We start from the raw sequence: 22,032 nt of genomic DNA, 5'->3' as shown, positions 1-22,032 counted from the left end.
CTCTGCTTTCTTGGCTTTTAAAGCCAAAAAAGCGGAGATAAACCCCCTTGATAATATGCCCCTCAATTTCTGTCTAGGAGGCAATTAGATAGAGAATCAAAAGAACTTATGAAACCTTCATGTAGATATGTTATGATTTGAAGTCCTGGTATTTTAAGTCAACCATTTTGGTCCTTTGTAAATAACTTGCATCACCGCTTCATTTTATGTAGGTTTAGATTTAGTAGTTTCCATTGGCTCCTAACTGTACCTAAAGGCTTCTCAAAGTTAGGCTCTTTGCGACCATGCACATGTGGCTACTCCTCCGAACCGGATATATTGCACTTTATGTTTTTCTGTGGTGTTTTTGCTGAACTGAGAGTTAAATATATTCTACCACTTTTTAAAGATTGCTATTTTGCACAATTTAGGCCAGCACTAACCTACCTAAAAATGCTTCCTTCCCCCTTAGTTTGGTATGGGGTTGCTTGTATTCTGTCAAGGGCGATCCGTAAACGAAATAATATGACGGGTTCATAATCATGTGTTTTTATAACTTTCTCTATTTTAACTTACAACATCAATGTCTTTTTCAAAATGTAAAATGTAAAATTATGGCCATCATGTGGCCGAATAAAGTTTTAATTGATTGATGGGTTTGATTGTCTCAGCGACCACCTCTAACTCTCGCTCTTTGCCTCTGGATATAAAAGTTCACTGGCTAGTAGGAGGTTTGCTACTGAAAGGGACTAGAGCTTTGTGAAAATGAAGATCTACTGATGCCCTGTCCTCAGCCAGAAAAAATGACCTCTCATTTGCCCAGCCCCTCCATGAACTTGATGGTCAAAGTTCTTATTAATATCTCGCTGAGACTTCTGCAAGAAACTTAAGGCTAAAAAATACTTGGACATTTCTTTGATAAATGCTACCACGAAAAGCAAACTATTTGCTTCGGGCCTGCCTCACTGTTTGACAGCTCCACTAACTTTGTGCCCATCTTACATAGGATACGCTTCGTCCTCTCAGCAGAAATGGCACACACTCTCTTCATGAAGGGACTTTTTGCGACATACGCATCTTCCACTATATCAAACAACTTTAGGTAGCTGGTCTGTGAGGTCTAAAAGCCTATCTTGACAGATTGCAAATTCCTTGTCCAAACTCTATCTTGGGTCTCAATCCCATTTAAAAACTAAGAGCGAAAATATTAGCATCCAAATCTTGAGTCATTGCTATTTTAGGCATAGGATACACCACCAGTAGTCTCATAGGTACACCCTTAGGGATCTATTTACGCAGCCATGTCTCCACTTATTCTGCCACATGCAGAGCTGGAGTCCACTCCTGGGAAAGTGGATCTTTTATCAGCAGTGGGTCAAATATACTGTTTCCCAGCAAATCTACAAGTGACCCAGCTTCATCACTTTTTGCCCTTTCTACCTGTCCTGTTTGCTGATCAGTGTCAACCTCATCCTCATCTAAATCAACTTAATTCTACCTCTGCACTGCCAGACGTTTCATCACAAAGGACAGTAGAATGTCTGGGTTCTCTTTTTGCCTTCTTGTATGTATTTTCTGGACCCTTCCTCTGGTCCCCAATGTGTGTGCTCAACATCACCTTGTATTGAGCAACCACAAAACTTTACGTCTTCCACAGCAGATTTCCATTTCTTTGATGCAACCTGATCAACATCCAGGTGCTTATGCCTCCTACTCACTTTACCTCCCCTCTTTGCTTCTGGTCCTCACCTGCTGACAAAAATCTTTCATCCTGACTAGATGTACCTCTAGCATGTAGCAAATCCTCTAACCTTTCTTCCAATCTCACATTCAAATCCACTGTAAACCTTTTAAGCATATTTCTGATTTTATCTTCAAGTAAAATAGTCTCCATCTCTCCCACGCAAGCTGGCGCTGCCATCATTACCCTGTAGCTTAACTAAAAACTATGGTTGGAGGAAAAACCCTCCTTTCCTCGATCACAAAGTCTGAGAGACTCAACTGCCGAACCCTCCGCTAACCACCTACGGCTTTTTATTCCAACGTATCAAAGCTCAATTGCCTTAATAATTCATATGCTGTTCCCAACAGCCTAAAATGGCCGCTGCATTAATTAAGCCTAGAAGTCACTCTTCACTTTCCACAAATGTGACAGGCTGAGGGAGTCACTGAGATCAAGAAAAGATTAGTGCTTTGGGAAGCAGATTATTACAATCCAGATTACAGATCCAGGTCACCCAACCATGCGGGTATATTTTCTATGAGCCTCAATACTGGCAGCTTTGCATGTAATTCTATGGCCATCAGACCAGCTAAATGCCTGAAGATGCCGTGCTTTTTAAAAATGCTAATTTATAACAATAACGTTCCTGAAACCTATGTTTTTTCATTGAGTTTCAAAGGTTTTTTAATTGAAAATTTCTAACTAAAACGTCCCTGAAACCTGTGTTTTTTTAGTGAATTTCTAAGGTTTGTTAAATGCTAATCCCTAACTATAATGTCCTTGAAACCTCTGTTTTTTTAGTGAATTGCTAAGGTTTTTTAAATGTTAATTTCTAGCTATGCCTACATAGGTAGGACATGTGCAGAAAGAGGAAGAAAGGTGCATAAAGAAGCAATCGAAATGCACATAGAGGCAAAAGAAGTCCATAAAGAGGAAGAAAGGTGCAGAAAGAAGCAAGAGATGTGCAGAAAGAACTAACAGAAGTGCAGAAAGGTATCCTTTGACAGTACCTTACAACAGACTCATAGAAAGTGCCTAATCACTAATCCATCTCCCAAGATGTCTTAAACCTTACTTCTCTCTTGAAGGTTTAATATTCATTGACTGCTCAGAATGTTAGGCCTACCAAATATAAAACAGCAGTCCTAGCATATCACTGTTATAAGTCTGACCAAGTTTGTGAAGGTATGCATGCATGTGTCTCTGCTTTCACCTATTGACACGTTACATAAAAATAAACATACAAATACTTGAATACCTTTGTTTCAAACAGCATACTCTGTAACTTTGTGTACACAAAGGTAGAAGGAAGAGAAGGGCAGAAAGAAGCAACTGATGTACAGAAATAGGCAGTAGGGGTGCAGAAAGGAGCAAGAGAGATGCAAAGAAAAGCAAGAAAAGTGCACAAGGAACCAACTGAGGTGCAGAAAGAGGCAAGAGGGGTGCAGACACAGGAAAGAGAAGTGCAGAAAGAGGCAAGAGAGATGCACAAATAGGGAATAGGGGCGCAGAGGCAAGAGGGGTGTAGAAAGAAGCAAGATACATGCATAATGAAGCATCAGGGGTGCAGAAAGAGGCAAGAGGGGTGCAGAAAGTGGCAACAGAGGTGCAGAAGGAGGCAAGATAACTACACAAAGAGGCAAGAGAGTTGCAGATTCAGACAAAAGAAGTGAAGAAAGAGGGAACAGGGGTGCAGACAAAGGCAAGAGAATTGCAGAAAGACGGTTGCCAAAAGAAGCAAGAGCGGTGCGTAACTTTGCAAGAGAGGTGCAGAAAGAAGCAAGAGCAGTAGAGAAAGAACCTAGAGAGGTGCAGCAAGAAGGGTGCATAAAGAGGCAAGAGAAGTGCAGAAAGAAGAAAAAGAGGTACATGAAGATGGAAGAGGGTACTACAGAACTACAGAAAAAAAGCAAGAAAAATGCCAATAGAGGCAAGACAGGTGCAGGAAAAGGGAAGAAGTGTGCAGAGAGAAGCAAGAGGGGTGCTGAAAGAGGCAAGAGAGGTGCATAATGAGGCACGAGAGATGCACAAAGAGGGAAGAAGGGTACAGAAAGGGGCAAGAGGGGTGCAGAAAGAAGCAGGAGAGATACAGAAAGAAGCAAGTGTAGAATGAAGCAACAGGGATACAGAAAGAGGTCAGAGGGATGTAGAAATAGGCAAGAGGGTGAAGGAAGAGGCAACAGAGGAGCAGAAGGAGAACATAGGACTGCAGAAAGAGACACGAGTATTGCAGAAACAGGCAAAAGAGGTACAGAAAGAAGGAACAAGGGTGGAGACAGATGCAAGGGAGGTGCATAAAGGGGGAAGAGGGGTGCAATAATGTACAAGAGAGATGCAGAAAGAGGAGAGAGAAGTGTAGAAAGAAGCAAAAGAGGTACAGAAAGAAGCAAGATTTTCAGAAACAGGCAAAACTGGTGCAGAATGAGGAAACAGGTGTGCAGACAGAGGTAAGAGTGGTGCAGAAAGAGGAAAGAGGGGTGAAGAAAGAGGCAAGAGGGATGCAGACATTTGCAACAGAGGTGCAGAAAGAAGCAAGAGCAGTGCAGAAAGAACCAACAGAGGTGCTGAAAGAGGCAAGAGGGGTGCAGAAAGAGGTAAGAGAGGTGCAAAAACATGCAAGAAAGGTACAGAAAGAGGGAAGAGGGGTGCAGAAAGAGGTAAGAGAGGTGCAGAAAGAAACAGGAGCAGTGCGGAAAGAAGCAGGAAAGTGCAGAAAGAAGAAAGAAAGATGGATAATTAGGAGAAAAGCACAAAGAGGCAGGAGAGGAACAGAAAGAGGCAGGAGGGGTGCAGAAAGAAGGAAGAAAATTGCAGGAAGAAGCAAAAGAGGTGCTCAAAGAGGCACAGAGGGTACAGAAAGAGGAAAGAGAAGTGCAGAGAAAGCAACAGAGGTGCAGAAACAGGCAAGAAAGGTGCAGCAAGAGGGAAGAGGGGTGCAGAAAGAGGCAAGAGATGTGCAGAAAGAGGGAAGAGGGGTACAGAAAAAGGCAAGAGGGGTAAAGAAAGAAGCAAGTGAGGTGCAGAAAGAGGCAACTAATGTGCAGAAAGATGCAAGAGAGATGCAGAAACAAGCAGGAGAAGTGCAGAAAGAGGCAAGATAATTGCGGAAAGACGAAACTGAGGTGTAGAAGAAAGCTAGAAAAGTGAAGAAAGAGCCGAGAGAGGTGCAGAAAATGTCAAGAGAACTGCTGAAAGAAACAAGAGCGATGCAAAAAAGGGAAGAAGGGTGAAGAAAGAAGCAAGAGCGGGATAGAAAGAAGCAAGAGAAGTGCAGAAAAAACCAAGAGGGTTGCAGCAAGAGGATAGATGAGTACAGAAAGAGACAATAGGGGTGCAGAAAGAAGCAAGAGAGGTGCAGAAAGAGGCAAAAGAAGTATAGAAAGAAGCAACTGAGGTGCAGAAGGAGGCAAGAGAACTGCATTAAGAGGCAAGAAAGTTGCAGAAACGGGTAAAAGAGGTGCAGAAAGAAGGAACAAGGATGTAAAACAGGGAAGACGGGTACAGAAAGAAGCAATAGAGGTGCAGAAAGAAGTAAGAGAGGTGCAGAAAGAGGGAACATGAGTGCAGAAAGAGACAACAGGGGTGCTGAAAGAAGCAGTAGAGGTACATAAAGAGGCAAAAGGGGTGCAGAAAGAAACAAGAGAAGTACAGAAAGAAGCAATAGAAGTGTCAAAATAGGCAAGCGAGGTGCAGAGACAGGCAAGAAGGGTGCAGAAAGAGGGAACAGGGGTGCAGAAAGAGGTAAGAGGGAAACAGACTTTTGCAGACGCAAGAGAAGTGCAGAAGGAAGCAAGAAAGATAGAGAATTAAGGAAGAGGGGTGCAGAAAGAGGCCAGAGGGATGCAGACATTTGCAAAAGAGGTGCAGAAATAAGCAAGAGCAATGCAGAAAGAAACAACAGAGGCGCAAAAAGAGGCAAGAGGGGTGTAGAAAGAGGTATGAGAGGTGCACAAAGAGGCAAGAGAGGCACAGTAAGAGGCAGGCGGGGTGCAGAAAGAAGGAAGAGAAGTGCAGAAAGAAGCATCACAGATGTTGAAAGATTTGCGAAGGGTACAGAAAGAGGCATGAGAAGTGCAGAAAGAAGCAACAGAGGTACAGAAAGAGGTAAGAGAGGTGCAGAAACAGGCAGGAAAGGTACAGAAACAGGCAACTTTTATCGCGCTGAGGGGTTTATGTCACATGTGGTGAGCCGCTAGCTGTAGGGCTTCCCTTACTATTGTTGTCTGTCAATGTACCAATGTACTGTGCTGGCTGGGAGAGGTGAGATGGTTCGATAGGTTGCTGTAGACCTGAAGATTTGTTTATATTTGAAAGTAAAGTGAGCCCCCGCATTTTTTAAGAAGAAAAACTTTGTATAGATTTTTTGTTGAAACATCGCGCGGCTGCTTTTTAGTTTGCTGTTCTTTTCTGCTTTTGTTGTCTGCTTGCTTCTTGGGCTGTTAGAGTCAGGTTTGTCAATTGTTATATCGATTAATGAGCATTCGCTCTGTGTTGTCTGCCGGGTTTTGGTTGGTGGTTCCCCTCTGATTTCCTCAAACGCTTTTGGCGTTCGTTTGCGTTTTTTTGTGCCTCCTATGCTCATAGGGCATCCACGGACCCGCCCTGATCTCATACTGCTTGGCCGATCTGCGACCAGAGACGTCCGGTATACAACAAGTAGCGGCAGTAGACGGTCTTGATATGCGTGGCTGAGGAAATCTTTGGGGCGTACCTAGCTGGGGAGTCTTTAGGGCTCCTTGGTGATTCCTTCCCCCCGCCTGAATCCTTGCAAAGGGGCAGCGGATTACCTCCAAATGGCAGCAGCCGCATAGGAGTCGCAGGATTCGCAGGATGGCTGCCCGCCTTGATCCTCGGACAGGGCCAGCTGTCAGTTGTCACCCCTGGGCACCTATGGGCAGTTGACCCTCAGCAGCCAGAAACCAGCAGCCAGCAGTTGGCAGTATCCAGTAAGGGAAAAATCAGAAAATGAAAGTGAGGTATAAAGGTGAGGTGGCACAAAGGTTCAGCCCAGTGTTAATAAGTGCCTGGAGCCAGGTGCCTGTTGTCCAGCGCTTGCTACACAGAAAAGGTCTTTTGCAAGGGTCTTTTGCAAGCCTCACTTTGTAGCTTGCCTTGCTTTGTTTTTCTCTGTCTCTTATGCACTTATGCTCAACTCAGCCCAGCCCTGAGAGATCAGGCGCATGCAGGGCTCTCACTGCGCTCATGTGATCAGGAGCCTGGGAGCTCAGACACTTGCAGGGCTTTCACCGCTCTCATAGATGCGCCACCCACGGGCTCCCAGCTCCTGGTGGCTCCCGGCAGCTCCCAAGGGGATCAGAATGGGTCGAGTGATCCGACCCCCCCACGGCACCCTTTCAGCAGTTTCACGGCAGCTTCGAGCACCCCCAACCGTGGCTCCGACTCAACACCAGTGGCTCTGATAACAAACCTGACAGCGGCTCCCAAGAATGCCGGTCACCAGCAGCGTTTGGCATTTGGCGCGAAACTCCTCCTCCAAGACTGAGCAAGTCAGTGTGAGAAGAGACTGATGAGTACAGAAAGAGACAACAGGGGTGCAGCAAGCAGCAAGAGAGTTTCAGAAATAGGCAAAAGAAGTGTAGAAAGAAGCAACTGGGGTGCAGAAGGAGGCAAGAGAACTGCAGAAAGAGGCAAGAAAGTTGCAGAAATGGGCAAAAGAGGTGCAGAAAGAAGGAACAAGGATGCAAAACAGGGTAGAAGGGTGCAGCAAGAAGCAATAGAGATGCAGAAAAAGTGAGGTGTAGAAAGAAGTAAGAAAGGTACAGAAAGAGGGAAAATGAGTGCAGAAAGAGACAACAGGGGTGCTGAAAGAAGCAAGAGGGGTACATAAAGAGGCAAAAGAAATGCAGTGAGGGCCAAAGCCCTTAAATGACCACCAGCCTTAACTCTTTTAAAGCTTGTCAGCGACAATGGGCCTTAAGGTACTGCTTTACTCAGACTTAAGTAGACTTGGTGGTAAATGGCACATCAAGCTCACTTCCTGACACAGGGTGTCTAAAAGGCTCTTTGATATCAGGACATAATCAGGCCTAATGCATTGAATATGAACAATTGCGTTAGTGTCCTCTTGACCTGCACACATTTTAGCAATGCACAATCCTCCTGCAGTTCTAAAATTCCCCTATATATGTAGTTAAACGTAGAGTATGTGGATGTTTTTATCAACATCTAACCATGTTAGATCTAAGGGAAGAGAAATGTTTACATGTTAAACAGTTCCACAGCTTCCATTCAGCTTTTAGGTGTACACCCACCAACTTTCTGGGTATGGGCTTTGAAATAAGAGCTTCTACCTCACTGTTTCTAAATATAACTGAGTATCTGAATCCATTCCAGTGCTACAGAGCAGTTTGTTGATGGCCTCACACACTATGGAGATGTTAGGGGAATACCTGTGAGAACACACTTCTCAGAGTAGCGCAGCCACCTGACTTTGTTGAGTTGAAACCTTAACCTCAGCTCTAGTAATGTCAGGTGTGATGGTGCTGAGTGCTGTGAGGGTGGCCTCCCGCTGATCTCTTTTGGGACCATTAGTTTAGCTAATTACATGATAAAATTAGAAATAAGATTCCAGAGCAACTTGTCTATGAGATGGAAGGAAAGATGATTTAAAATGTAAACGTTTTCATATTTTTTCAGGAATTATAAACTCCTTAATATTACAGAGATAACATCGATCTAACTGTAAAGGTTCTCATGCTAGCCCATTCATTTGACTAAGGCTTGTTTCTTTGAACCTTAAATGTTGAAAACAATTCACCTCAATGAACACTCTCAAACCAATGGGATGTTTTGAAACTCATCATTATGAAAACTTTCTGTAATATCTTCTCCACCGTGATCTAAATGTCTGTTCGGATCCTTTTGTTAAGACATCTTTTGGTTTGGTGTTCTGAGCATGTTCACTTTAATTAGAAGGGGCTATTTTATCCAAAGTTTACTTTAGCTCTGAAAGATCTCTGTACACAAGCATCTGTAACAGTGGCTACAAAGCCTTTATCTGCAGTCCACCAGGGTGCCAATAGGAGCTAAGCCACGGATCTTATTTTGAAATTGACCATATCCACAAAATAAACTCTTAGGCAGCATCGTAAGCGGAACGAAAGTATAGTGTTGGCTACTTTTCTGAGTTATCAGTACCTTAAAGTTTACCTGATGCTTGCCGCGATTCAAAAACAGCCAGTCAGTTTGAAATAAAAGTACAAACGGAACTCTTTGCTCAAACATGGCTTCTCCCTTTTATGTGCTTAGATCTGTAGACCCATAACCTTCCTCAGATGAAATTCCAGAGGTACAGCAACATCAGGAATCCGCTCCTCCAAAATGTCAGCATCATAATACACGGGTGAGTCGGGAATTCTTACACCTCTTTCTGTAGCTTCTATTGCTACAATATCACTTTCAGTCAATATTTCGTTACAAATGGCATCAATGCCCTGGATAGATCTAATAGGGGATATCAGATGCGACAGATCAATAAGTGTATTTGGCAGTGTTGCTCTTCAAACCCCGAGTCAGACATGCTAATACATCAGTTGTGAGCCCTCTTTCGTCATTTACAGAGGTTGTTAGCCTGTTGTGATAGCTATGAATAGGATTCATGCCACCACCAACAGCAAGTTCTCTTTCTTTTAGCAACTTCTGGGGTTAGACTGCACCAATGTCTCTTCCTCCTTCATTATTTTCTGCCACAGGACTTCCACAGTAGGAGTTGAGAGTGGGTTCATAGGTGGAGTCTCGTCTGGGATATGACATTCAGGTCAGGGTTCCTGTATGATTTAACTGCTGGGTCAGCATTCAAGCGTAAGGTCTCTGCTGGGGTGGACCTGGCAAGTGAGGGTCATAAGATGTTGTTATTTCCAGGTCATGAGTGATGTCACTTCCAGTGTTAGACCCTGACAAGTTGTCACAATACACAAATCACACGTGCTTTGATTTCGATGACCAATATCCATTTATATTACTAATTAGTTACTAAAACGATTTTTACATTGAATACACCACTGATTTTATACTATACTGGGGATAGATACTCATATGTTCTTTGCTGTAGTTATGACAACCTCCAGAAAAAGAGAAATTACCCTGCGGAGTATCATCCACAAACTACTTCTAATTTAAGTACACAATGTCAATGTTTTATATTAGAAACCTCGCAGTGAAGCATGGCTTCTTATTCATGATTACTACGGCTAAAAAAATAATAAACATGCTGCTATTGTGTGCTATCTCATTCTAGATCGAAGCCCAGCCATGAAAAACTGGTTTAGTTTTCCTTCATTTTAAAAAAAAACAGAAGCACTTCAAACAGTCAAACGGGAAACATCCTTTACAACGCAACTTTTACAAGGCACTACCATTACAACGCAACCATTACAACGCAAACCATTACAACGCATTGCGCTGGGGGGCGCTCTAGGATAGGGAATATATTTAATTTACTATCCAGCACCTTCCCTACTATCCACGGGGACTGGAGTTGGAATAGTAAATTAAATAATTCACTATCCAGCGCCTAAAAGCATTATGCGTTATAATGGTATGCGATGTAAAAACCGCGTTGTAAAGGCAGGCGTTGTAAAATCCTGCGTTGTAACGTCATACATCCAGTTAAACTGTTGTTACATTTGTCTGTAGGTTTCTAAGTTTTTTGTGTTTCTTTTTATTACTGTAATTTCCAAATCAGGGAAAATTGGTCTAAACGTAATCATCTAAATGTTTTATAAAATTGAGAAGGTATCTCTCTCACTCGTCAAATTAAATGTTCCAGGATTTTTTTCGTTGCATCAAACAAGACATCCATGTCTAACTGAATGGGTGCATATACAATCCCACGAGAACTTTTTTTCCAGTTATTGTAAGATGAATTGATTCATTTCAAAAGTGTATCCTCGTCTTGTCAGAATCTTTTATATAACAAATATGTGAAATTTCGTACCGTGCACTCAATGAGCGCTAGCAGTAAGTGGAAGGTGATTGTTTCTTGTAATTGCATACCTGTATCATAATAATCACGGTGCGCATTGTGGGCCTTATTTGTGAGGAATTGGCTTTGGGCAGCACCGCAAGTCTTCACGTTGTGCTGCCCTACGCCAATGTGAAAGGACAGGATTGCACCGTGTTTAAGAAATACGATGCATTCCTGTACTTTCCCCCTGCACTGGTGCATAATTCGCTGCCTAGCGCCGACGTAGGGATCCTCTGTTGCAGGCAGGATTTTTTTTGTAAATAAAGGAGAACCTTACGGCACTAAAACAATCCAGAGAGGCGTTTTTCTCTTTCTATATGGAAAGATAAAAAAGAGAGGAGGAATACAAATAGTTCTCCTCATTTCGCCTGCTCTGGTGAGGCATGAGGTTTTGGCACTGCCTCGGGTTTACGTGATTAAGTAAATCTGGCACAGCCCCAAAATCCATAGGTGCTGCATGGGGAAACCCACTGCAAAGCCCATGCAACGCCTCCTTGACACAGAGTTCGGCAAGGCAAGGACTTGTGCTGCTTTGTCTTACTCCATATCTATGAGGCCGTGCAAAGCCACCTAGGGGGGCTTTGTGTCGTCACATAGATAGGATTGTGACGCTTGTACCACCGGAGTGTCAAATTGACGCTCCTGCGGCGCAAGTTTGTCATAAATAAGCCCCTGTGTATTTAGGGATCCGAATATAAGGATACACTTCTTGCAATAACGTGTGCGTCGTCAGTAAATATACCTTCTGTCTATAAAATGTTGCTTTCTTGCTTCATGATTCTTCATTCATGTGTGGCTGAAAAGGCATCAAGGGAGCCTGCGCTGTGCATTCTTTTGTATATTTCAATGATTCATAAAAGTGGTTCAATTTCAAAAATTAGACCCCGGTAAGTATAAACAAAACACTTCGAGGGACACAACTGCAAACAAGAATCAAAAAGCCATTGTCAGATTACAAAAAAGGTGTAAATACTTACCCATTTGGCAACCTACATTCCAGAATGTTTGAGGATTGTAATTTGAAGAGCCTACTCGGGTACACTTGGGGTAGATTCTGGCCATAAATTTGAGTGTATGTGAAACGAATTCGGGACCTGAAAAAAGGCAACAAAATGACTATTGAGTCACATTACTAACAGTCGTGGTAAAAAGGAATATTTTAATACTTTCGTTTTAGTAAAAAAAGAACGAAATAACTGTGTTGTATGTTACTCACATTTGTAAGCAAAATTAAACACATTTTTATCAGTGATACAGACAAGCGATAGAGGCAATTAATTATAGGAATGTACTTCATAGTTTACTATAGTGTTCAACAATGAGGACATGAAAAGTGGACCAAAATTATTTCTCTGTAAGCTGCTATTTTCTTATTGTATTTCCGTCAGAACCTGTCCTTAATAAGAACACGATGTCACTTCTCGCTTGTAATAGCTTATTACAAACAAGTTGTGGCGACATTGCACAGTCTACTCTTTGTGTCACAGGATAAGGGTTCCCATACTCCTTTGTGATTCCACCCCAGGAAGGAGGAAGCTCTCGCAGATGCAGTGAAGCAGGTGCCTACGTAGCATCCGCCTGCCTGTGACTGCATCTCCCGCCCTCCAATCACCTACATTGCTTATCAAATGCACCACCCGCCCACAAAACCAACATCCCAGCACATCTCTTTCATGATCCATGCATTCTTGCTCTGGAAGCCTTGATTTTGAAAACTGACCTACAAACCTAAAAGTCCTAGAATATTCTTGTAAGAAATATCAGCTTATAATGCCTTAAATATTGTTTACAAACATATTCTATTATTCAATTCAATTCAACGAAATTTGTATAGCGCGCTACTCACCCATAAGGGTCTCAAGGCGCTGTTATGAAGGAGAGCGCCGAGATGTGTCATACGGATGACAGGAATCAATGTATATGCATGATGGCAACCTTGTTATCCTTCTTTAACCCCTTCACTGCGGTGGCTATTCTGCCGCAGTGCTAAGGGGGCGGGGCGGAAATGCGGCGGGCGCATGCTGGTGACGGAACCGCTCCGTCACCAGCGTCGGTTGCGCTGTGCTTATGACGGAGCGGTTCCGTCATGGCCCCGCCCGCTCAATAGAACGCTCAGCGCAGGCACGGAATTCCCGTCGGGCGGGCCATGACGGAACTGCTCTGTCATCAGCACAGCGCCAACGCAGCTAATAATGGAGCGGTTCCGTCATCAGCAGGGGAGGGGTTAAGGTATGACTAGGTATTTGTGTTCAGAAGAGTGAGGGGCAACCGTATTTGTACCTCTATTTCAGCTTCCTCTAATTCTGCATTTCAGACTGTTTTGTGTTACTTCAAAATTTATGGTTTAAGGAAGATATCCCTCAGTGGAGATCTGTGTTCACCACAAGTTGCGTGGGACTCATAAGTGGTGTTGTAGCATTCAGCCGGTTGAAGCCTTTCTTTAAAAGGAAGGAATCCTCAGGTCAGGTGCAGCATACCCCAAATGATCTGTGCAGTTGAGTTAATTTAAAATGCCAGAAACGGTGATTATTATGGATTTAACTATAATCACAGCATCACAGCGGAAGGGTATAGTCCTGTTGGGGTCTGGGCAAGGGTAAATTCGAGAATTCTGTTGTCTGTAGATTGTCACAGAACCAGATCGGGCCTGGTTTGTGTAGGGGCTACATGTTGGTGAAGCCCTAGACTTAAATTGTGCCTCATCACTTCTGAATGTAATGCCTGCTATGAACTTCCTCCTAACACAAAAGCCCAGATTTACTAACACTTTGCCCCAGGTTTGCAAATACAAAGGTGATACAAACCCAGTTTACTTTCCATAAAAAAAACGATGTGCCTTGGAAAGCTGCCTAAATTAATCCAAAGTAGCACTATAAGTTACTTTGCATCATGGGGGCGTGCCATTGATGATGTATGGGCGTTCCTCTGCAACCACCAATCAGTTTTGGGGCAAATCCCTACTTATGAACATTTGTAGACAGATATTCACCCCAAAAAGGTATGCCTTCTTGAGATTGGCGTAACAGTAGAGCAAGGTTTAAAACTATACATTTTATTCTAATTTTAATGTATTGCACTATTCAGCACCAATACAAAGTTGGAAGCATATTAAAGCTTAGTATTTGTACTAGAAATTCTCCCTCTTAGTACAGAACCTATACTTCATAGAGCATGCACTACGTTGCATGTACATTGGCACATGGCAGCCTAGAGCGAGCCAGCTCTGGAGGGGGGAGGGGAAAAACAGCACAATTTCTTGGTAGATATTGCTCTTGTTTTTCTTTCACCCTTTGATGCAAAGAAGTGCAGCAACTTTGATTGCTGTTCTACATTGTGTCCAAACTTGGTAAATCTGCCCCATAGTATTGGCCACCTGACGTATGTAATTTAAAGTACTGTAAGAGACATAAGCTCCTAGGTAAGGGAATTTCCAGGGAGATTTTCCACTTATTGATAGTCTTAAATCACGACGACATCTGACTCAGTCAGTCAGTCAGTCAGTCAGTCAGTCAAAATACTTTATTTCGATAAATCAATATAAAAAAAGACTCATTATACACCCAAGAAACAGATTGTCTCCTTCGTGTAAATACATTTTGCTCATTTGGATTTGCCTTGAAGTATTACACAATATTCAAAGATCACCAATCTACGGATTCTCCTGGGTGGTGATTTTGGGACTTTATTGCTTATATCCGAGTGATATATTTCCTGAATACTTCCAAAGATAGTCAAACAGCAGAAATGTTCCAATACTTCTTCACTACTTTTCAGTGGTCCGTTTTTATAAGATCATATTTGATCTGTTTATAGAATTGCCATCAAATGGTAGCAAGCTATGTAACACCATTTGCACATTGTAGTATAGTATATTTGGGCCTATGTGACTTTTGGGATCTGCCTGAGCTTGGAGCGCAGTAGCGCCAGACTTTGAGGCCTAGAAAGTATTTTCCCATCATCATTCTGCACAGAAAGTGACATACTGAATTTCCTATCATTCATCTTCACAGGAAGTGACATCATTGCATTTCCCATCACCCTTCCGCACAAACAGTGGCATCACTGGATTTCACATCATCAATCTGCACAGGAAGTGACTCTTTGCTGTCTTATTCAAGTTATCACCCTAAATCCATGAGGAATAACCTGCCATTTGGCCAATTTTTATGGCTTAGACGCAACTCTACAGATTTGGAAAAATACAAAAGCCATGCAGCAACTCTAGAATGTCAATGGATGGACCCTCAATATCCACGGACTCTGATCAAGAAGCCTGCAAAAAGAGGCAGGAAGCTCTACTAGAAGCTCAGCCATAGAAAAAATGGTCTGACAGGTTGATATGCATCAGCACCTTTAGCAGCACGTCAAGTTTGGTCCAGAAATCCATTACCAAGAACTGGAAAATTCGATACAAAGTGCTAATTTGAGAGACAAGTAGGTACACATGAGATCTCAAATACTACCTACCACACAAACAAACACTCGTGGGATCTCACGCCTGTAAAAGGACATTTTCCATGTGGCACATGAAGTGTCTGTGCCCAAACTTCACATACAACACACATTGATATAGACACAGATCGACCATGGCAGCATAAGCATCATACTAATTGTCATCCTGAATTCTTTATCTATCTGATTACTTGCCCCTGTGCTGTGAGGTACATGGGTATGACAACTAGAACGGTTAGAACTCACATATTGTACAGATTATTCCGCAGTAGTTGATAATGGTCTCCTAGGATGATGTATCATTTATTCAGGTGTTGAGGTCTTGTAATGTCTGCGTTTTGTTTGAGTTCTATCTCCTGCATGTTTGGCAGGTGCTTAAAATTGTTCTAAACGCTGGAATTATCGTGATAGTATGTCATTTTCTCCTACTGGTCGATGTACGGCCATGGCCCGCCCTTCCAACGAAAAACCAAACAAATCTGTATAAAAAAACTCGCTTATTGGAACACAAGAGCACAATCAGTTGCAAAAAAAGATCACCAAACACACTTCCAATAAATGGGGCATGATGCCAATGAACTCAAATGGACAGTTTTAGGTAAACAGATCATTTCCCAACCGATTACATACATATTACAATATCTGTTTAGAAAGGATCAGCATTGGGTATTCAGATTATGCAGTGATAGCTTAGGTCTTAATGATGAGATTCCCTGGTTTAGTTTATCTCGTCCTTAACTAGTGAACATCACTCATTCTGAACGAGAGTCTAATATGAGGACAATATCATACTGAATGCCTGACAGTCCAGTTTATGACAACAAATATTTGGGTTTTTGTTTCACATTAAGACATCGAGACATCACGACTTAAGAGCATTGCTTCTGGACTTCTCTGAGCCTTAATACAGCATGCATATAAAAAATGGATTGGTTGTCACTCTTTTGGTTGTAACACAGTGCTTAATTTGTAAACAGCTTAGTGCCGGGGCCCTCGACAGGAGGACACAAGAGCTTGCACCATCTGTTGCCCCTGGCAGCACTGCCAATGACAGCACCAACACACTACTAATCATAACACTCTTACAAGTGTGACAACTAATATCATTACAGGCCCCCAAAGCTATAAGAATGGCTTTGGAGGCAAATGCTAATAATTGGAAATTGAAATTGAAATAATAAACAGAAGTTGTTGTGCTCGTACCTAAATTGGCAGACACCACTACCATGTGGCAGAGAGTCATAAGCCCCAGTGCTGGCACTTAAGTGCCGGCGCTGAGCACCGGAAAGCACCAGCACAAATTGAGCACTGTTTAGTGTAGAACCTGTATAGTGTAAACAAAATAATTTTCTTCGCTCAAAAAATCTTTTTTACACCCATACAATAAATGCCCTGTGTACCCTCATTGAGCAGCCATAGGATCTACGTTCCGCACCAGTTATGAAGTTAGGCTAACATTTGCCTTCAGCATTTTAACTCACCACATTTCAGTCCAGGCAAGTTTTCAGGTGAATGTATGACTCCTGACAGAGACGCACAGAGAGGTAAAACTACATCGCTCAGATATTCTTGGCTGAGCACAACCACGATGGAGTAGGCATTTCTTGCCGAGGTAGACAGTCTGTCTCCCCTGTTGGCTCTTCGCCTACATCAACAGCGGGTGGGCAGCGCCTGCTCGCAAACAGGTAGAGTAAAGCTTGGACGCTTTCAGTAGCAGTCACCCTCACGAGGCACGGATCCACACCTGGGGCATCTGTTCACACAGGTATTTTCTCTCTTATGTGTATTTGTGTTTGATGGGCCTTTTAAACTAGTCTTACTTTTTGAACTCGTCTTACCTTAATTCAAAACACGGTCTCAAGTTCCCTCCGCAGTAGCTTAGATCGGCAAATATTGCGTGAGGGAACCACTCGCATCGACCATTCCTAATCAAGCGTGTCTCCCGGCTCCATGATATTTCCTGATATTACCACTCAAGTATGTTTTATGTCATCAACTTTATAAGACAGGGGGTTTCTCTCTGTTGCTTTTTTCATATCTGGTTGCAGGTTTTTTTGCCTGTTGTAACCTACATGGTTTTTTGGCCTGCTTTGATTTACATTTAGGAAAATGACTCAGCCTTCCCTTTGGGGTTGTAACAAACCTGTTTGCAGCAGTTTAACAACATTTACAAACAAAAAAACACTCAAGTTTTCTTAATTTACACACCGTCTTTTTTTTTTATTTATTTGACGGCCGTTTTTTCTGTCCAGAAATAACATGTTCTTGTTCAGGTTCACATACAGAGTATGGTCCTTTGTTTTAAGTCAACTGTCTACATTGTGCCTTTTGTAATGTAAAGTAATGTAATGTAATGTATACTTGTAAAGCGCACTGTTGCCAGTCGGCGTCCTGGCGCTGTATACCGCTGGGGAACCCGTCCTGGCTTTCCCTGTGGGGTGGTACCTGCTGGAAATCCCCAAGGTGGAGCTAGGCATCCCCGACGTTGATGGGGCCGTTGTGGAGATTAGGCAAGCTAATGCCCAGAGTTGCCGAGTGGGACCCCTGGTTAGAGTAGGCACCGAGGCGAGAATTGTCGAGTGCGCTGACCCTGGTCCACGACCCTGCCGCATTGGGAATTGAACCCTGGTCTCGGGCCGACTTCTGCTTCCGGGTCTGCCGCCTCTAACCAGTGAGCCACACCACTTCACAAGTGTGCAATACAGTCACACATTTATCTCCACTTATGTTTCCGAATAGGAACTGGATGCAGGGCAGGACTGAAAACCAAAACCGGCCCTGGAAAAACTGCTCAAGACCCAACCCCACCCCACCCCCCCCCCAGGGTGAGGCGAGGAGGGGGGTGCAGCTGAGCTGTTTGCTGCGGCTGATTTTGTTACAGGGGGGTCGATATTGCCATCCCTTCGAAAAAAAAAAAGTAGTCATCATTGAGTCATAGGAAGAAAAAAATTAACTTAGGAAGGAATCAAAAACTGGCCCCACCCTGGCGGCCCTGATTGGATGACGCCTCAAGTTTCTGCATCGCGATTTAATGTGTCATTGGTTTACCTGAAAAACGGGTAAGCTATAGTCACAGTCACTCAATACATGGACTGATTAACCACATGGTCTACTGATGGGTTCAGTAATGACTCAGTTATGAACACTTTATGCTGAAGTTTTTTCTCTTGTTCTATGAGTGCGTGAAGATAAGTGGCTGTGTGAACAAACCGCTGACCAGTGGAAATCATGCTTGAGTAGTGAACCACTCCAGCTACTGGTTGTATACACTTTCAATCAATCAATTCCATTTGTAAAGCGCGCTACATACCTGTGAGGGTCTCAAGGCGCTGGGGGGGGGGGTGGGGGGGGGAGGCTGCTACTGATCGAAAAGCCAGGTGTTGAGAAGCCTTCTGAAGGCCAGCAGGTCCTGGGTCTGTCATAGACCGATAGGGAGAATGTCCCAGGTCTTGGCGGCGAGGTAGGAAAAGGATCTGCCGTTTACTGAGTCTAGTATGGATGGAAACTTTACCTTTTAATTGTCATTTTCATGTCGGTCCTGAAGAAAGCCGCTACATCTCTATGGAGGGTAAAATGCTAAAACATGTCGACCCCCCTATGGTTCATTTACAGGTTGAATAACCTCCTGTCATACCCTTATTTTTTAATCCTGACCTGGACTCTCCAATACAGATTTTTTGGGCATACTACAGAATTTCTTTAACTCACATACACTCTTTCCTCCTTTTCTTCTCACCACACCCTGCTCACCTACATGTTTTACGATACTTCTACTTTCTCACAAATAATACATCCCTGAGCTCCTCTCTCTCAGTGAGGGGGTTGTAGCAAACACTGCGAATTGGTTCACAGGGCAAGGAGGATACCAGATGATGAAGTATGCCACCCACAGGTGGGTGAGGGAAACTGTCCTGTAAAAAGGACACTCCTGCACTCTTCTCTTCTTTTTGCTACTTAGACCTAGGGGCCATTTTTGAGTTCTCTAGTTGTAAGAGAGGGGAGTACTCCCTTGCTGGTCTTAAAACTCTTTGTGTGTGTTGATCTCTGGGTTCCTGCCAAAACAACCTTTTAAAGAAAAAGCTGAATAACCGGACTTCATTACCCATCACCAATCTGAACAGAGAGTGACATTACTGGATTTCCAATCACTCATCTGCCTCTTCAATAGTCAGCTGTCCATGCCAGAAAGAGCCTATCAAAATGAACCACTATAGAATGTTTGGCAGGAGCATCGAATACCATTTCTGGATTAAAGACATTTTAGTGACAGTCAGGCACAGCTCCTGATTCTGAATATATGCATCTCTCCATGATAAAGTAAATGATGCAGGATTATGCAGAGATGCTGCACAGTATGCATCTCATAGCTGTTACTTCACAGAGAAGAAAAAGTGGAGCATGAAATCATCTTGCTAGTCTCCCAGTTGAAGGTTACAAGGAAAGATCCAATGCTGTGGTAGGAGCAGAAGAAGAGCTAGTTTAGTCTGGTTTCTTCTGCTTTCCATCGTGTGGTGATTGAACTTATAGTTTGAGGTCTTTCTCCACAGAAGAGTGTGAAGCAAGGCATGATATGTCACATTGGATTTACAGAACTATCCTGTAGCCCAATAAGGCAGCAATTTTTATGGCAAGAAGGAGGTAAAGCATTGGAATGCATGTAACCTCAGGTGCTGCAGCCATGGGGCTCTGGTCCATCTAGATGTATGGTCTGGATGATTTAGTATGTTTATGAATGACTGAGCCACATGCAATTAGCCTAATTGTCTTCCAGTAAAGTCAGAAGTAGTCCTCATTGAGTTGCAGGAAGAAAAAAATTAACTTAGGAAGGAACCAAAACTCATTCCTATGTCAATGGGCTATCGTGTCTTGGCACTTCAAATTGCAAAATGTCCCCTTGTTTCCCATGATATCTCAGCTCCCAAGGAACTATACACTTTTTACTTAATTTAAAGAAAGAAACATCACAAATGTAAAAATTGAGGTTTATTCCTGTATTTGTCAGCTACAACCCATAAGGAAAATCGTACTGTATATTCCTTCTATCCCTAAAGTGCTCATCATCCTCTAGCTCATATTGGCCAAATATTGTAACATTTTATATCTAGAAAATACAGACTTTCAGTTCCAGATATTGCAATGTGGGAAGAAAGGGATTCCTGAAACTAAATAATGTATCACAGCCTTGTGACCTGCTCTGGTACTCGTGCAACAAGGTGTAATTTCATATCTCGATGTTAGATTCATAGATGTACATTTCTCCAGTCTGACATTTTTTCTGATAAGATCCAATGATAAACCTCTTAGGAGGGAGTGGCCAAGATGGTGACTGAAGTGGGTGTGATTCTCTGAGTTCTCTGCAAGGCCTGCTAAGATATACTGCATGATCCTTGGGCACCCTTGTCCTTCCATACTTTAATTAGATCAACAGATGTAGTGGGAGCAAATAGAGCAGAATAAACCGCAGACCCTGCACTGGAATGGTGACCACACCTTGAAACTATGCAGCTGCAGTGGACAGCATGGCTGAACTGGGCATGGCCAATGCCAAAACAGACTTGACTCATGGAGCCTAGTGGGGACCACGGTCTTCCCACAAAAAAGGTGATAAGAGGCCGCTACATGTGCCCAAAGACCGCAGTGTGTTGCAGTTGTGAATCTTCTGGTCTTCCCCAACCTCTAAAAGGCATAAGGAATGTGGCAATTTAAGGGTGCAGGAGGTGTGGGTGACTCTCAATACTGCATACATTGAGCAGTCACGGATGAATGGCCTGTTCAATACACCACTTCAGAATATTAAAGATCCGGTTCCTACAATTGGTGCCCCGTATACCCAGGAACTCCGAGTTGTGACAGATCGAGACATATGGTGACTCTCTGGCTGCCAATACAATATGTTGACTATGCTCTGGTCACGGACCGGAACCGGGCCCCTCAAAAAGGCTGTATCTTACCCGGGGACAAGAGGGTTGCATGGTAGAATATGCTCCATGCTGGATGTGCAAACGCAGTAAACAGGAGCAATTGCTGGCCATCCGCCCTTTCTTCCCAGCAGGAGCATCAATCATAGTGGATAGTTGGCTACTCGTGTCTTATAAATGCAAGTGACTTCAACCGTGTTCATGCTGTTGCATAACCACGAGGATCGGCATTACCCCCGAGACTTGTTATTGCATTAGCTGAACTAATTTGTGAGGACTGCACAGGTACTGTATGTCAAATTGCAGTTCCTTCCTGTGCTAAGCCCCCACAAGCAAGAATGGTCAAACCCACACAGAAAAAACTGCCCAATACCACCAACAATAATATCACGGAACATCTCACGACTTCGACCTCAGCAGCAGATGGCCAACTGAGTAACCTGGAATCCACCCTCGCAAAACATTCTGGATACAAGGGCTTCATTAGAATTGAATATAGATGCAGTCAACAATGAGGTGAATTCCCTCAGGGCACATCATAAAAACGTTGTGAAACTAGTAGATGAGACAGAATCGTCCCTCACTTCGATGCATCCCACACTATAAGAAGTGCACTCTCACCTCCAACTCCTGTGAACAGAAGTGTCTCAGCTATAGTCATTTATCATCAAACGTCAGGCGATAGCTATGATTTTTTATTTTATTTTATTTTATATTCTTATATAGCGCCTGATTCGACCCCCGAAGGGGTATCTCCGCGCTTTTGCCAGTGGAAGAATATAACTCGTGCTGATCCATGGTCAGTGGGATAGTTAGACTTTGATTATGTGGTTTAGATGTTTATGAATAAATGAGTTTTGAGGGACTTTCGGAAGGTTAGGTGGTTAGTGATTTGTCACAGTATATGAGGCAGTGAGTTCCAGAGGACAGGTCCAGTGTGGGCCAGGGCGCGGCCTCCCTGCCTGGATTTTTTA

General features: G+C 43.2%; 1 protein-coding gene across 1 annotated transcript in view; it reads right to left on the bottom strand.

Annotated features, from left to right (window-relative positions):
- PLCZ1 (phospholipase C zeta 1) overlaps positions 1–22,032 on the bottom strand; it is a 665,761-nt gene that overhangs the window by 248,373 nt on the left and 395,356 nt on the right. Inside the window, exon 7 of the mRNA XM_086933607.1 lies at positions 11,666–11,782. Within this exon, the coding sequence (XP_086789733.1) occupies positions 11,666–11,782 (117 nt within the window). The remainder of the gene's footprint in view (positions 1–11,665; positions 11,783–22,032) is intronic.

The sequence above is a fragment of the Lissotriton vulgaris genome, chromosome 1_1, assembly GCF_964263255.1.
Source record: "Lissotriton vulgaris chromosome 1_1, aLisVul1.2, whole genome shotgun sequence".
Lineage (NCBI taxonomy): Eukaryota > Metazoa > Chordata > Amphibia > Caudata > Salamandridae > Lissotriton > Lissotriton vulgaris.
The sequence above is the reverse complement of the archived record's forward strand: the minus strand, read 5'-3'. Positions and strand labels throughout refer to the sequence as shown.